The sequence below is a fragment of the Drosophila suzukii genome, chromosome 2R (genome assembly GCF_043229965.1).
Source record: "Drosophila suzukii chromosome 2R, CBGP_Dsuzu_IsoJpt1.0, whole genome shotgun sequence".
Classification (NCBI taxonomy): domain Eukaryota; kingdom Metazoa; phylum Arthropoda; class Insecta; order Diptera; family Drosophilidae; genus Drosophila; species Drosophila suzukii.
This window is the reverse complement of record NC_092081.1, coordinates 17,229,746-17,242,446: the sequence shown is the minus strand read 5'-3', so window position 1 is coordinate 17,242,446 and position 12,701 is coordinate 17,229,746. Positions and strand designations below refer to the sequence as shown.

Here is a 12,701-nt window from a genome sequence, read left to right as displayed (position 1 = left end):
TTTTGAATTTAAATCAGCCCAACCTGCTCCATATAAATCATTAGCATTTAGTCAGTTTCACTGGATGAACCAAATTTTTATTAGCCAGGTTTTATAGAGCAGCCGTGTACCTGTATATATGTCCGATCGTTAATGACTTTTACCCTATACAGCCTATATAACAGTCTATATTTAACGGCAGACAGCCATTTCGAAAGCCAAACTAGCCGCCAAAACGAAATTGGTTTTAGCATATTCATTTTCGGATCCCATAATTATTGGGAGACCTCAGCAGCCGTCGCGTTCTTGTTACGCATTTTGTTTGGGGACTGATGTAAGAAGAAAGCCATTTGGTTCTCTCGGAATCCTCTCCTGAGGTCAAGTTGAAGGCGCTCTGAAAACCAAATGAACGAAATGCCAAATGACCAAACAGTTTCGGCGCGGATTTTTAAGCGAAATGGTTTCAGGCAAATGTTGTTGTAGACGCGCGAATCGGACTTCTAGAAATAGAACCATATTTTTTACGAGGTTAGATAAAGCAAATCGGGCATTTTACTGGGAAAAAGTTTGGAACAACTTTTCCAATTAATCAGTTCAGATGGCGGAACGAAAAGTTGAATGCTCTCTCTTTCTCTATCTTTCAGCTACGCACTGCAGTTGACCAAGAAAACAGAAGGGGAATATTTATCATCTACCGCCTACTTAAGAAAATTTATGCTGAAATCTAATGCAAATTGTGTTCACTTCCAATAATCGCTTGGAGAAGAAAGTGCAAATTTTACAAACCTTTTTATAGACGTAGCTGTACCCTTTACACCGCAACATCAGAACACCACAGGATCATCGGGATTCCGACATGGCCAAGCTAGCGTCGGAACCGAAAGCCTCCAACAACAACAGTTGCGAGGCGGTCAACAACAACAACCAGAATGGAGTGTTCACCAACTATCAGGCCCTGCCCCTCACGCCTGCCCCGGCCAACACACCCCTCCACAAGGCCATTAAGCATGACCTCTTCCCGGAGGTCACCTTCTGCAACCTATCTGCGGAGGAGCTGGCGGACGGGGCGGGTCACAGCCGGGTGGTCAGGAGCAGCATCGTCGCCCTGGACGACGGCACCTTGACCATCATGATGAACGGCAACGGGCAGGTGAAGAAGCGGAAGCGCCTGATCTCGAACGAGTCCGGCGATTCGATTGACTCCAATTCCACGGAGAAGAAGACGCCCAAGATGCCCGATGGTGGCTACGGATGGGTGGTGGTCTTTGCCTCGCTGGTGGTGTCCCTCATCGCCGACGGACTGAGCTTCTCGTTTGGACTGATCAACGCCGAACTGCTGGACTACTTTGGGGAATCCACCTCGAAGACCGCCTGGATATCCTCGCTGTTCTTCTCTGTGCCCCTGCTGATGGGCCCCATCTGGTCCAACCTGGTGGACAAGTACGGCTGCCGCAAGATGACCATCATTGGCGGCGTGGTCTCCGCCTTTGGATTCGCGCTCTCCTCCTTCTGCAACTCCATCGAGATGCTGATGGTGACCTTTGGCATAATCTCGGGTCTGGGTCTGGGCATCGGGTACGTCACAGCGGTGGTGTCCATTGCCTTCTGGTTCGACAAGAAGCGCACCTTTGCCACCGGAATCGGAGCCTCAGGCACTGGCATCGGTACTTTTGTGTACGCCCGCCTCACCTCCTACCTTATGGAGTCGTACGGCTGGCGAGGAGCCACTCTAATCCTTGGAGGTACCATGCTCAACGCCTGCGTGTGCGGCGCCCTGATGCGCGATCCCGACTGGCTGATCGAGGAGAACCGGCTGGAGAGCCGGTCCCAGAGCGTTACCACCTTCTCCAACTCCAGTGTCTGCCTGGAGGAAATCAAGAAGCTGCTGGACACTGGCATCACCAAGGAGGCCGTGCTGGACTCGCTGGTGACCAAGAACAACACGGAGGCCAACCAGCAGATCGACGATCCACTGGACTCGGCCCTCAAGCGCTACCGCAGCGAGATCTTCCTGCCCACCTTCCTGAGCACACAGGAGCTGGACAGCATCTACGAGGTGAAGAGCCTGAGCCGGCGATCTCTGCGGCACAAGGAGGGTGCGGAGGCCCCATCGCGCGAGAACCTCCTTTCCATGTCCTCGGGAGCAGGTGCCTATCCGACATCGACGGCCGTCATCGGATCGCCGGACGACACCCTAATGGGCGGCATCGCTCAAGGGGCGGTGGACGCGGCCAGGAAGGCCTACCTGGCCTCGATTGAAACTCTGTCGCCGTCGGAGAAGCGCTCCATCGGTGGTGGCTCACCCAATGGATCAATGCGCTCCTCGGACGAAGGCTACCTTACCCAGAAGCACGCCAGCTCCCGGTACTCGCTGAACGAGAACCTTTTCATGGCCAAGCACACGACGCCATCGATCTCCAACCTAAAGGTGAACGGACTGCGGCACAATTCGGTGGACATCCTGAGCGAGGACATGCACTGCTACTACTCGAAGGACGAGACCTTCGCCTTGCTGGAACCGAGCCGGCGGATCGGGCCCACGGTAATAGTCATCCCAGAGCAGGAGCATCCAGTTAATAGCGAGCTGGCCATGCGACGAGCCCGTCTGGACAGCATCACCGGGATCCGTCGGCTGTCGCGCTCCAAGAAGCCCAGCTACCACCGATCGAACCTGCGCCGCAACATCTCGATCCGTAATTCCAACTTCCTCAAGGACATGCGCATCCACCGCAACTCGATCCACTACCGCGGGGCCATGCTGAACACGCATCGCTACCGGCTGCGCGCCTCCTCGTGTCCCAACATCTACCGCAACTCGATGACCACCATCGCCAAAGAGGAGGAGGATGTGAGTAGACAGTGACCATTGGCCCCTTTCTTATCTGATCTGGTCGCTTGGTGACAGCCCCAGCTGGTTATTGCTCGGTGCTGGTTATCAGCTGCCCTGCCTCCCTGTCCTCTGGGAGGTCGCCAAGTTGGACCACATGGGCAACGTTCCATGGCTGATAAGGTGCACGCTCTGACTTCCGTACTGCCACGCAGGGAACATAGCCGATCCATATCAGCCTAAGAACTGGTTATTTGTTACCTTCAAATATCATCTTATTATTACTTGTCATGTCTAAAGTTTCACGAAAGTACTTATGTTTTAATCTTAAATACAATATTTCGAAATATTATTTTGTATCATATAATTTATTAACTTTGCCATCATTAAATCCTTCAACTTTAGGTTTTAATAAAAATGTTTATAATATTATATATATTGTGATGTGCAAGCAATGGCTTCTTTTTATTGTACTTTATGATTTCTATTATATTTAAAGAAGTATAAATAGTAAGAAGTAATAATTAGTAACCTATCATGTCTAAAATTTCATGAGAGTACATAAAAATTATGTTTAAAAACAAGATTGATTGATTATAAAATTAATAGGGTCGAATCAAAACATTCTTAAATAGATTATTTCAAAGTATTATTTTGTATCAAAAAATTCTTGAACCTTGGAATCATAAAATCCTTTAGCCTTGGCATTTAATTAAAATGTTTATAACATATATTGTGATGTGCAGTCAATGGTTTTTTTATTATACTTGATGATTTCTATCACATTAAAATCCTATAAAAATGCATAACAGGATTCAACACTCTTAGAGTATTAAAACAAATTAAAAAAGGATATAAATATTTTAAATATCTTATTTTGTATCAAACATTAACTTAATCTTGTTTCTCCCCCGACAGACCTGGTACGACAGTTTCGTGGACACCATGAAGTCCATCTTTGACTTTTCCCTCTTTTTGGACATGAAGTTCGCCCTCTTCAATCTTTCTACGTTGTTTTTGTTCATTTGGTGAGTACTTTTTGGCAATATAGAGGAAAACAATATCACGGTTGGCGAAGGTCCCAAGCTGCGCACGAACGAAAGGCAAAATAAATGCTAAAATTAATAGATGAATGTGCCAAGCCGTCAACTTAAAATTGTACACTTGCCAAAAGATTTCACAAACAATTTTGGCAGCTGATCGAAAGCGAAAAGTAGTTGCACAATAAAATGGTATTGTCCAAAACCAGTGAAATTACAAGTACAATGCTATCGATCGGCTTTCACAGTAGGCTCAAGATCATGGTTTATCTTACCCCAGGTGCGCAGAGTCTAAGTGTTCCATTAGCTCGATAAGGAACTAGTTAAAATCAATACAAACTCAACCCTGTCCAGATAAGGCCTTTCTAACTAGCGATTAATCTTTCTCTTGGCACGCTCCACAGGTTCATTATCCCCTATCTGTACCTACCCGAATACATGAAGCAATACCATTACGATGTGAGCGTGAGTGCCGAGTTGATATCGCATGTTGGCGTAGCCCAAACGATAGGCATGATAGGACTGGGCTATCTGGGCGATCTGCCCTGGATGAACATCAACATATGCTACTCGCTATGCATGTTGGGTGAGTTGATCCTTACTGTATCCCTATATAGTATATCATCAAAATATCTTTCAGTTTGCGGAGCCTCGGTGTTCTTTATGCCCCTTCTGATGACCAGCTACATAGGTCTGATGATCATGTGCATCATTTTCGGATTCACGTTCGCCAGCTCTTTTTCGTTTACGCCCAGCATTCTGGTCAGTATTGTTGACCTGGACGATTTCACTTGTGCCTACGGTCTGGTCTTGCTGGTGCAGGGTGTAGGCATGATCGCAGGACCCCCAATAGCGGGCGTTATCTACGAGAATACGGGCAGGTGAGTCATCTATATTACCATCTCCCCTGACTTGTTCCTGACCATTTCGTTGAATCCTCTTTTCAGATGGGACGACACCTTCTATTATGCTGGCATATTTATCGCACTCTCCGGCGTATGTTCGTATCTAATCGAGTTCTGCGAGAAGAAAGCACCTAAGGAGAGTGATAGTGATGTCTCAGAGACTAAAAAAGCTCAACTTTTACACTAGGTTACAAACATTACTACATACTACACTGTTGAACGCCGTTGGTAACGGACAACTGGCGGTACTACAAATCAGAACTGTAGCCTAATATTGGACTAGCATTAAATGTTAACGAGTTTCTTATGTCAAATGGTGTTGCAGCCATAAAATCAGAGCAGAATTGTAACTGAAACTAAGCCTATTGCATAAGACCTAGCCTGTAAGCCTATACTTGACTTGACTAATCGTAGCTAAGTATATCCATATACACCTAATATATAGTTATCGCACTAGGGCAATTACTATTCGCATCTTGTATCACACTTAGACAAACTGTTCAATTTCAATCAATATCAATGCAGTGCATCACTGCCAGGTGCAAACGGGTCCCTCAATTGTCTTCTTTACAAAAATTAGAAAAATAGTTTTAATTGCCTTACATTTCGTACGAATATTAATTAAAGTGAATACAATAAACAACAATCTGTGTAACGTATGCAATAACAAGCGACCATTATCAATCGACCTAAAACTCACAAAGTCTTTGGAGCATTTGTTTTTAAGCTAAACAAAAATAATATTTGTACATCAAGCGTCGCGGATCCGAATAGTTTCCAAATTAAACAAAACAACAGCAAACTAGGGTATATAAAATAATTACTGTTCAATCGAAAAACGAGTTTTTGCAGATTGGCAAACTTTTTCTTAGGCGAAACACAAAAAAAGTTCAGAATATAAAAAAATACATTTATGTAATATCTTACAAGTTCAAGTATTATTAAAGAAAATACAAACATATTTATAAATAGTATATATCGTTAGTAAAAAAGCCTTTAACATTTAAGCACTCTTCAAAAAATGAAGTAAATGCGACACTATAGCCCTATAGCCGACTTATAGAAAATGGTAGTTGTTGATTCCAATCACTTTAGCAAATATGTACATAAACAAAAATGAATCACAATTCTATATTATTTACAAGAAATCAATTGAACAATTATCTACTGAAAGCCTATTACAAAATAAATACAATTTTAAAACTAACTTTGACTTGATATTTCTTTTTCGAGAGGTACATTCGTGATAGATTAAATAATACGAAAAAGCAATAGAATCAATTAAGGATTAGTTCCAGTCCATCTTCTGTCCTTTTTTAAAAGCCTGGATCTTGGGAAAAAGTTAAAGCCGCCGAATTTTGACCTCAGTGATGCCCTCTGATGTATTTAACAATCGTTAAAGTCGACCCCAAAAATGAAAGGTGTTTTTTGTTTTGTAAGACTTTTTCATAATTCACCCCAATGCAAGCAACGACTTAGTTCTCTTTTTAAATATTTAGTATGTATATTTATTATTCTGCATTGTGTTGGCAAATACAAATATTATAAATAATTTGATTTACGTTTACAGTTGAATCTTTCGTTTTGTTATAGCCTTCGCCTTTAATTTAATATATAAACTTCGTAAAATACTAAATTGATCATTGAATCGCAGCACTTCCGTGTATCCACTGTTAATGCATGTTGAGTGTGTAAATTAAATAATCCCATTTCAGCTCACATGTTTTGTATATTTTGTTAAAGTACTTTTTCCTTCTCTAATGTAGGTGTGTTTAAAAACTAAAGCGGGATGCATTGCACAACAAAATATGGACAAAGCAAATGCGTTGAGGAGGAAAGGTAAAAATATTCATATATGTATTATTTATGTATTTATGTATATAGAAGAGGAGCAGATACCCATTGCAAAAAAGGGGCATGGCGCAGCGTTGCTGGGCTTTACCTCACTGAAAACGAATCACAATGAAAATTCACATAGTTTGAGTTTGGTTTATATATTACACATCATTTTGTCAATATCCCAATGTATAACTATCGGTCTTTACACGAAGTAACTAGCAAACTAATTTCAATATACACAAAATACATGCACAAAACATTTATAAATGTTTCGATAAACATTATAAAATTTAGAAATCACGCACGACACATTCACATACACAAATGTTGTAGAATTTGGTTTATTTCTGGTTTCTTTCCTTTCGGTTTCATTTGGTAAATTAAAACGTAGCTGAACAAGGAGAGGGGTTTTCTTGTAGTTGTCTGATCTTTATGGATTTAACATTACGCTTAGTGTTCGAATTGCTAGTTTCGTGGTAGCTATTATTACGTGGTTAGTTACGGTTGAGATAGAAAACAAGAATTATGTCCCTCCAACTACCTTCTATTAGTTAGTCACTAAAGTAGCTTTTACAGAAGCGGCTACGTCTATCCCAGAATTGCAATCGGGCATCTGCAGTTTACTCCTAGCAGCATCCACCGTTTGCAGCTCCAGCTGCTCCTCCGGCTCCTGGCAGCGACGGGTTTGTGGGCGAGTGCTGTTGGCCGATCTTGATGCCGTTAGCCTGGAAAGGACCGTTTAGTTTACGGTTTGTAATTGCTTGTTGTTTGCTTGCTAGGTAAACGCATTCGTACTAACCTCATTGTTGATGTCGAAGACGCCCTCTTGGATCTTCTCGTAAATCTCCTTGGCCGTGTTTATGAACGCCTCCTCCACGTTGGCCGCCGTGCGCGCCGACGTCTCCATGAATACCAGTCCGTGCTCGCGGGCAAAGGCTTCGCCTTCCTCCTTCTTTACCTCACGCCGCGAGTCCAAGTCGCTCTTGTTGCCGATCAGCATGATCACCATGTTTGAGTTGGAGTGCTGGCGCGCGTCCTCCAGCCAGGTGGTCAGGTGGTTGAAGGTCTCCCGCCGTGTGATGTCGTACACCAGCAGAGCGCCGGCAGCTCCGCGGTAGTAGGAGCGTGTGATGGATCTGGTTGAGAAAACATAGCGTCAGAGTGCGGATTAACATATGCAATTATTCTCGAAATATTTTGGGAAATATTTATCATAATAGAATAATAGTTGTAGAGTTTAACAGACCGACAACTTTTAAGGGGGCTTTACAATTACAATAACTATTTGGATAGCATCACTTTAAATTCTTTGCATAGTTAGTTTGTGACAATTATACACTGTTATCATTTGTCATTCGAATGATTAGCATGTTTATAGATGTTTGAAAAAAATTTTGTCTCCTAGAATTTACAGTTTTTTGGTTTTTCAAAGCTGAATATTTTCTCAAATTTGAAGGATATACATAAATCAAAAAGATTTACTTTGGTTAGAAATGACGAATACTATCAAAACAGTCTTTGAAATCCCAGATTAATTAGAAACGATTTGATTAAAATTTGAAATCAAATTTTCTGAGTAAATTGATCGAATCTCTCCAAAATTGAGCTCAAAATTTATGTTTCTGAGGCAGTGAGAATTAGCTTTCAGTTGAATAACATATGAACAGGCTTCTACTCCAAGTATACTCGCTCGGCCATATAATAAACGAAACTCTATCATGACGTTAAAAGGGTATGATCTGCGCACCTGAAGGCCTCCTGGCCAGCTGTGTCCCAGATTTGCAGCTTGATCTGTTTGCCGTCGATGGTGATCATGCGTGCTCCAAACTCCACTCCGATGGTCAGGTCGTGCACCGGTTGGAATCGCTTGTCGGTGAACTGGAGCAGCAGGCAGGACTTGCCCACGCCTACGGAAAACGAGAAAAAGGTTAGTCGTCGGGCGGGGGAATGTTGGAAAGGCTGGAAAAGTGCCAACAGCTGTTGGACATCCAAAAAAGCAGTATGCTGATAAGCCTGTGGCTCTTTGGGGCGGAATCCCTCAATTACTGGGGGTGGTTGGGTGACTCAGCAGCAGGGTTTAATGTGTGGGTTGCACCCCGTTCCCCGCCAACTCCCAGTACTCTCAGTAAACGCCTGTATGCGTTGTTATGGTTTTATTGATTTTTCCTTTGGCCACCCAACTCCTGCGATTGGGATACTTTTATGCAGGCGCAGTTCCATTGGATCTAATGTTCCAATAGGGGCCCTTTGGACTGGACACCCCCATTTTAGGAGCGACCCCTGCGCCAGCAATCGCCTTTGTTTTGTTTTCCAATTACAGATTGTTTCCCTGACAATGGCCAACTTTTCGCTGGCCATTTTGAGGGGGAGTCGCAGTTTCCACTCACCTGTATCGCCGATAATGATGTATTTGAACAAGTACGCGTAGGACATGTTTGCAGCTTATTTAGTTACGGCAAGTTGGTTTTTCGAAAGTTCGATCTCGTAATACCACAGATAATACGCAATTCTTCTAAGTTTTCCAATCTGTTCCGTATTTATGATGACTGGCTCCGTAACGTTGCCAGATAGCCAGGTGCCAGGGCTGGCAGAAATACCGAAAACATACCGCAAGCCTATCGATAGCGATAGCCCACTACCGCTGCCCAATCGATAGGCATATGTATGTATGTAGAATTTGTCAGAAATTTTCTCGCACAAAGCAAAGTGTTTTGGATAAACGCTATTTAATCGTAGTATGATGCGCCAGCGCAAGTAGAGACCATTCGGCTAAGTACAGTGCAAGGATCCCAAATCCGGAGATTCCAGCGGGACAGGGGCTGCACTCGAAATCAGGCTCTGCCAGCGATTTTCTCACCAAGGCGTAGGCAAAGGCGTTGTGGATCATCGCGTCTCCTAATCCGAGCAGGTGAAACATGAAGATGGCTGACGGCTCGACCATATTGCGTAGGAACCGGCCAGGCACAAAATCCAAGGTAAGCACAGGCACCCAACCCACTCGAACCCGATTCAATACCGATTCCCCCTACCAGGACTTCTGTCGCTGGCCCGACGAGCCCCTGGAGGAGATGGACAGCACGCTGGCGGTGCAGCAGTACATCCAGCAGCTGATCAAGCGCGACCCGAGCAATGTGGAGCTCATCCTGACCATGCCGGAGGCGCAGGACGAGGGTGTGTGGAAGTACGAGCACCTGCGCCAGTTCTGCATGGAGCTCAATGGCCTGGCCGTGCGGCTGCAGAAGGAGTGCTCACCGTCGACGTGCACCCAGATGACGGCCACCGACCAGTGGATATTCCTGTGCGCCGCCCACAAGACGCCCAAGGAGTGTCCGGCCATCGACTACACGCGCCACACTCTGGACGGAGCCGCGTGTCTGCTGAACAGCAACAAGTACTTCCCGAGCAGGTATAAGGGCTCACAGACTAGCTGGAACTAGCCACATAATGAGCAAAGTGTCTCCCACAGGGTGTCCATCAAGGAGTCGTCAGTGACCAAGCTCGGTTCCGTGTGCCGGCGTGTGTACCGCATATTTTCGCACGCCTACTTTCATCATCGTCGCATCTTCGACGAGTTCGAGGCCGAAACGTATCTGTGCCACCGATTTACGCATTTCGTCACAAAATATAATCTGATGTCCAAGGAGAATCTTATCGTGCCCATCAACGCGGCTGAGAACGCGGCCCCCGGCGAGAGCGAGGCCTAGGCGCAGATCAGCTAGACTCGCGTGGAACACTCATTCAACATACATCTATTTATATTTACCAATAACTTGCAGCTTGGGTTGGCTCACCCTGACAGAGACACACGGACGGAGCGAACCCGACTCGAATGCAGATCTTGTATGTAGTTTAGTTGTCCGACACACATAGAGCTACATAACGATAACTAAGTAACAAGGGCAAACCCAGATATACGCAGGCCCTCTTCACACGTCTCGCCCCATCTGATCCTAAGTCAGCAATTATTCCGCAAGTTATATTACGATTATGTTTAACTCCTTATTTTAAATAAATTATATGTAGACACACGACCTTCTTGTGGCTAAACCCACAACAGAACCTCGAAAACCAAATTCCCCTTGACAACTGGCAGCCAAAACACCAACAAAGCTGTACGTGACTAAACGTGAACTTTACTATACAAAATTACTATATACACAACAGAAATTGCAATAAAAGAAGTACATACACACAACAAGGATGCGTTCTTACCGCCTGTGAGACTTTCATCAAACGATATTCACCTCGAACATGGGCTCTTTGTTCACCAGCCGTTCGAAGCCGAGGCGAGAAAGATCCAGAGTGCTGAACTTGCCGTCCAGGATCAGTTCGGAAATGGCTCGACCCACGGCCGGAGTCTGCTGGATGCCGTGCCCGCTGAAACCGGCCGCTATGAAAAGATTGCTGTAGTGAGGATGTCTGCCAATAATGCCGTTCGCGTCGAATGTGTTGTGGTCGTAGTAGCCCGCCCAGCTGCTCTGGATCTTCACCGACTCGAAGGCCGGAACTCGGCTCGCCAGTGTGGGCCAGACATTTGATTCAAAATAGCCATGGTCCACGTCCAGCGTTTCGCACTCCGGCTCCTCGTCTTCGCTGGGACTGCGGCCGCAAAGAAAGTTCCCACATAGACCATCTCGCCGGAAGTAGGTGCCATCCGGGTCGACGGTCAGAGGCGTGGCCACACCCGGACAGTTCCGGCCCTGAGTGCTGAACACATAGACGTATCGCTTGCGGGGCTCCACTGGCAGAGCTACCGTCAGGGAACTCTCCTTCGCATTTGGATCACCGATGCCTGCCAGACGCGCCACTTGGCCCGAATAGGCTCCTGCTGCCAGGACGCAGGTGTCAAACTTCACCGTGCGGTGTACTCCGTCACCGGCATCCACCACAGCTCCTGAAAGGGCTCCCGATTCATTCCACTCGAAACCCACCACCGAGCCGTTAGCGAAATTGGCGCCCAGAGCACGAGCTTTCTTCTTGTAGCCCATTAGCAGAGCCCACGGATCAAACCATCCCTCCTTGTCGATCCCGTGGCATCCCAGCTCCACGCCCTCTGTAGACAGCCACGGGAACCTTCGTTGCAGAGCCTTCGGACCAAGCAGCTCGTTTCGGGCTCCCAACTCGTTCTGCAACTTGGAGTTCTGTGCCAGGATATGGGCTCCCTTTGAGGAAGCCAAGATCAGGTAGCCGTTCGGCTGGTAACAGAGATCCACGTCGCCCAAGTGCTTCTCTCCGTTCACCACGAAGCTGTAGCCGAAGAGCGACATCTCAATGTTCTCTGCTAAGGAGAATTGCTGGCGAACCCCACCAACAGAAAGCACCGTAGAGGCGCTGGTGTACTACAAAAACATAAATGAAAAGGTTTTTTTAAACAATATATTAATTTTAAAATTGAATTTGAGGAAATGTATTTTTTTTTTTTTTGATATAGTAGGTTTTATTTGAAACGTACTTAAATTGTCTACCGTTTATGAAAGGCAATATATAAGTATAGGAGCAATAGTCTACAACGCATAGATGTAAATTAATACTTAATCAGTATGATCAACACTGTGTAAACACATTAGTATTTTAAACTATTTAGTAACAGGTCCCAACCATTATCCGACTTGAAAATATAAAAAATAAATTTTTAAGATTTCTTAAAAATGAATTAAAGCCCGAATTTATAAATTTCTCAATACTACTTAAACTAACTAGGATTAAGCACATTGTACTTACGCCAGCATCTCGCTCCACCACCAGCACATTGAGCTTTTTTCCAAGCTGCAGCGTCCGGGATTTTAGCCAAAAAGCGGAAGAGGCACCCATCCCACCGCCACCGATTATCAGGACATCGCAGCTTGGGGGAAGGACGTCCCCTTGTGGCTTCCCGCTTAAGGATCGAAGCTGACGCAGTGCACCCGATCGCAGAACTCGTCCCAGGCACGACATTTTTCACACTAACAAGGGGGCTGCACATTCGTGCGATGATAACGCCATTGAAATCAGCCAGATTAGATTTGTGCAGCTTTCCCTAAGTACTTTGTGTGCACAATAAATAAAAATAGAATTACAGTAAATGTTGCTTTGGCCGACTTCTCTGCAGATTTATTTTCGATACTTTTTTGT

General features: G+C 45.1%; 4 protein-coding genes across 5 annotated transcripts; 2 read left to right on the top strand and 2 right to left on the bottom strand.

Annotated features, from left to right (window-relative positions):
• The first annotated feature begins 383 nt into the window (after positions 1 to 383).
• On the top strand, positions 384 to 5,958 carry chk (chaski). The gene is made up of 6 exons (XM_017085344.4): positions 384 to 507; positions 624 to 2,827; positions 3,725 to 3,834; positions 4,251 to 4,432; positions 4,487 to 4,727; positions 4,794 to 5,958. Exons 2-6 carry the CDS (start codon positions 836 to 838, stop codon positions 4,936 to 4,938), a joined length of 2,670 nt encoding a protein of 889 aa, XP_016940833.3. The 5' UTR covers positions 384 to 507; positions 624 to 835; the 3' UTR covers positions 4,939 to 5,958.
• Positions 5,959 to 6,729: 771 nt separating this feature from the next.
• Positions 6,730 to 9,189, bottom strand: Rab2 (RAS oncogene family member Rab2). The gene is made up of 4 exons (XM_017085345.4): positions 8,978 to 9,189; positions 8,338 to 8,497; positions 7,390 to 7,726; positions 6,730 to 7,315 (listed from the first exon to the last, which is right to left on the bottom strand). Exons 1-4 carry the CDS (start codon positions 9,021 to 9,023, stop codon positions 7,217 to 7,219), a joined length of 642 nt encoding a protein of 213 aa, XP_016940834.1. The 5' UTR covers positions 9,024 to 9,189; the 3' UTR covers positions 6,730 to 7,216.
• A 74-nt stretch (positions 9,190 to 9,263) lies between these two features.
• On the top strand, positions 9,264 to 10,621 carry Mob4 (MOB kinase activator 4). Of its 2 annotated transcripts, none has more exons than XM_017085691.4 (3): positions 9,264 to 9,565; positions 9,623 to 9,996; positions 10,045 to 10,621. In XM_017085691.4, the coding sequence occupies exons 1-3, from the start codon at positions 9,506 to 9,508 to the stop codon at positions 10,292 to 10,294; spliced, it is 684 nt and encodes a 227-aa protein (XP_016941180.1). In that variant the 5' UTR covers positions 9,264 to 9,505; the 3' UTR covers positions 10,295 to 10,621. The 2 variants fall into 2 exon arrangements, with proteins under 2 accessions (XP_016941180.1, XP_016941181.1); XM_017085692.4 differs by having other exon boundaries at positions 9,272 to 9,565; positions 10,057 to 10,621.
• An 82-nt stretch (positions 10,622 to 10,703) lies between these two features.
• LOC108018186 (FAD-dependent oxidoreductase domain-containing protein 1) lies at positions 10,704 to 12,539 on the bottom strand. Its single transcript, XM_017085690.4, has 2 exons — positions 12,312 to 12,539; positions 10,704 to 11,929 (listed from the first exon to the last, which is right to left on the bottom strand). The coding sequence occupies exons 1-2, from the start codon at positions 12,522 to 12,524 to the stop codon at positions 10,820 to 10,822; spliced, it is 1,323 nt and encodes a 440-aa protein (XP_016941179.3). The 5' UTR covers positions 12,525 to 12,539; the 3' UTR covers positions 10,704 to 10,819.
• Between the last annotated feature and the right edge of the window lie 162 nt (positions 12,540 to 12,701).

Bases quoted from the DNA above. Each gene is read 5' to 3' on its own strand.
- chk (XM_017085344.4), top strand. From the start codon at position 836: ATGGCCAAGCTAGCGTCGGAACCGAAAGCCTCCAACAACAACAGTTGC. The intron at 2,828-3,724 runs GTGAGTAGACAG...CTCCCCCGACAG, and splicing joins TCGCCAAAGAGGAGGAGGAT to ACCTGGTACGACAGTTTCGT. The intron at 4,433-4,486 runs GTGAGTTGATCC...AATATCTTTCAG, and splicing joins CTACTCGCTATGCATGTTGG to TTTGCGGAGCCTCGGTGTTC.
- Rab2 (XM_017085345.4), bottom strand. From the start codon at position 9,023: ATGTCCTACGCGTACTTGTTCAAATACATCATTATCGGCGATACAG. The intron at 7,727-8,337 runs GTGCGCAGATCA...TTTCTCAACCAG, and splicing joins GCTGGCCAGGAGGCCTTCAG to ATCCATCACACGCTCCTACT. The intron at 7,316-7,389 runs GTTAGTACGAAT...GGTCCTTTCCAG, and splicing joins TCTTCGACATCAACAATGAG to GCTAACGGCATCAAGATCGG.
- Mob4 (XM_017085691.4), top strand. From the start codon at position 9,506: ATGAAGATGGCTGACGGCTCGACCATATTGCGTAGGAACCGGCCAGGC. The intron at 9,566-9,622 runs GTAAGCACAGGC...TCCCCCTACCAG, and splicing joins GGCCAGGCACAAAATCCAAG to GACTTCTGTCGCTGGCCCGA. The intron at 9,997-10,044 runs GTATAAGGGCTC...TAATGAGCAAAG, and splicing joins AACAAGTACTTCCCGAGCAG to TGTCTCCCACAGGGTGTCCA.
- LOC108018186 (XM_017085690.4), bottom strand. From the start codon at position 12,524: ATGTCGTGCCTGGGACGAGTTCTGCGATCGGGTGCACTGCGTCAGCTT. The intron at 11,930-12,311 runs GTAAGTACAATG...ATGTTTTTGTAG, and splicing joins TGGTGGAGCGAGATGCTGGC to TACACCAGCGCCTCTACGGT.